The 2,727-nt window shown below is 41.2% G+C and overlaps 1 protein-coding gene across 4 annotated transcripts in view; it reads left to right on the top strand.

Moving 5' to 3' along the window:
* LOC118334724 (AP-2 complex subunit mu-A) overlaps positions 1-2,727 on the top strand; it is a 12,858-nt gene that overhangs the window by 1,614 nt on the left and 8,517 nt on the right. For all 4 annotated transcript variants that reach the window (XM_035670775.1, XM_035670772.1, XM_035670773.1 and 1 more), the window contains exon 2: positions 166-287. In XM_035670775.1, the coding sequence (XP_035526668.1) occupies positions 214-287 (74 nt within the window). In that variant the 5' untranslated portion in view covers positions 166-213. The remainder of the gene's footprint in view (positions 1-165; positions 288-2,727) is intronic.

The following is a 2,727-nucleotide window of genomic DNA, read 5'->3' as shown; positions in this document are numbered from 1 at the left end:
GGGGGGGGGGGGGGGAGACAGAGAAAGCGGATGTGAGGGACAAGCACCTCCCTGTACTGTTGGTCACTCCCTCACTTTTCACTGCTTTCACTTATCTATCACCCCTTTTTTCCTCTCCCTGTTTCCTTCCCTGCAATCTCTCGCTCCATATCTATCTCTTCTCAGGCGGGGTTTGGTTTCACCATGGCCAGTTGGGACTGAGAAGCAGCCACAATGATTGGAGGATTGTTCATATACAACCACAAGGGGGAGGTCCTCATCTCCCGGGTCTACCGAGATGACATTGGGTACGTTTCACAGGAGCAGAGCTGCTGTAACATTCCTACCTAAATTTTGGGGGACTTGAGGTCAGTGAGAAGGTCCGGATCCAGTGGGGGGAGGGCTGACAGGTTGGGGTTGATTCTGAACAGATGACTGAGGATTATGTCCCTCTTCCCAGCTAAGAAGTTTGCCTTTGTGTTTTGTTATCTCCTCTGAAATGTGTCTGCTAATCCAGGATTACATCTAGCACAGTGTTACTAGCTCTTGGACAAAATACACAATTTGCTGTAGTACAAATGAACATGAAGACTCTCGCAATAAATAAATGATAAGACCTGACGTGCTGTAATTAAAAACACACACACAATCAGGAAAAATGATGTCCTCATTCATTTCCAAAGTCATATGAGATAATGATTCGGTTCACTTGTGCTTATCTAACCACACCTTTTCATTTAAAAGATCATATCATCATCACAGCTGTGTCAAAAGCTCTTCCAAATTGACCTCAGTGTTGATACGAGACACGTTTTTAATGATTACCATATGTAAATCAAGTACTGATAGCAAGCACCTCTTCATATTGTTTACTTGCATATAACATACATGTTTGTTATAGTGAAACGTTATGCAACTGAACCTTTTGACCTTTTTAAAATGATGAAAATACCTAAGTTATGTCAAAGAAATGCATTTTCTTAGGTTTGACATGGAGGGATGGGGAGTTAATTATTACTTTGTTGGGGACAAAACAACCAGTTGTTAAACTGGCTTAAAAGGAATAGTTAATTGGTTGTAATGGATCACTTTAAATATGGAAGTACACAGAGACTTTAAATCAAACAGAGCTGAGGCAGGAGCCTCTACAAAGCTGCTGAAGATCTGGTGTTGGCGAAAAGGAAATTGATACTGACTAAGAGACAACTAAAAACGTGGCTGAGTCCAGTGTAGACTGGGAGCAACATGCAAAAAACCTAGCCACATGTGGCCTAACCACATAGTAAGAAAAGTGGGTCAAGGTTTGGTACTTCACGTGTGTCAGGTTAAAGGCTAAACAGGAATAGGAACTCAGCTCTGTGGCCAGAAGAATATATTACTGTTACTGTGGAGATTTGACTCGTATACTTTCCCTTTCCTCTTCCTCATTTGTTTGTTTGTGACACATTGTTGATGTGAATCACTTGTAATATAGTGACCAGTTCTCCATGCTTACAGCCAACGATCACTTTCTGTTTTGTGTAAATCCAGCCATATTCAGTGATTGAGTTGAGGTTAGGCTTCTCTCCAGAACACACACCAGTCCAGTGCCTTAGCCTCCTAGTGTCAGTTTTGTGGGTACACAGCAGCAGTGCTCGGTCAGTTATTGTTTTTGCGCAGACCTTTTTTAAAGCATTTGTTTTAACATTTTATCTCATGAACAGTTTTGCTGTAGTTGTAGGGTTAAAAAGTGAAAGACGACAACAAACAACGTCAGGAACAGAGCGGTATATGCTCCATTTTAGAGCTGTTCGGTGTAAGATGTTGCATCAGCAGACTGAGACACCATTAAATAGATGAATGCAAGGTCTGCAGGCTTGTTTAAATGACAGACGTATGTGTACATGGATCCCTTCCGTCTATTGTCCTGCGTCAATGCAGCAATGTAATTGTGGTTGTTTTATTTTTAATCATTGCTCCTTCCTTGTCTAGCAGCAGCACAAATATAGTAGAGCTGTTCTACACTGTGTACTACAGAATAGCACTCAGTACATACTAAGGAATTTAGGGCCTCATAGCCGCAGTTCATTTAGATAAAAGGTGTAAAAAAAAAAAAGTCTTTTATTAAGATCACAGCGAACAGCTATAGAGTTTTCATATTATGTTTAGTAGAAAACCAGAAAATCCATAAATTGTGTCCACACATCTCCACTATGGTCCCGCCATCAGTTACCGTTGGTGATCCTCTCTGTTGCTGCAGCAGTGCACAATAAACCAGACACATTATGTTGCTCTCGTGCCTGCACTGTATTTGCTATAATGTTGTGTTGACAGCTGTGGTGGCACTTTTTTATTTGATTATTGATCAGAGCCACTAGTTATAGTTGAAATAGAAATTGATCCACTTGAAATAATCAGAGGGTAACTGTATCTGTATTCCGTATCAAACTGGACCCTATTTCCCCATGTTTTTGTGTCGAAAGTGATTAATTGACACGATAAGTTTTGAATTTGGTCCAGTATTTAGTGAGAGCGGGCTATAATGTAATCCTTGCAGGCAAATCCAATGCCTCTGACCTGCTCTGATTGGTGTTAATAAGTGTCTGACAACATCATGAAAAGGACCCTACAGAGAAATTAAAGAATTGTGGTACTTTACACTTGATCTAGTCTGTGAAATCTCCTTTTGTGGACATTTGGTTACAGCACCAACAGGATCATCGCCAGTCTCCCGAGTTCATTCTCCTCTGTCTGTTGCCCCCCCCCCCC

Source organism: Morone saxatilis, unplaced genomic scaffold, assembly GCF_004916995.1.
Source record: "Morone saxatilis isolate NCDOM2014 unplaced genomic scaffold, NCSU_SB_2.0 Contig23, whole genome shotgun sequence".
NCBI lineage: Eukaryota > Metazoa > Chordata > Actinopteri > Moronidae > Morone > Morone saxatilis.
Note: the sequence above shows the minus strand (reverse complement) of the source record. Positions and strands in the feature narration are given on the sequence as shown.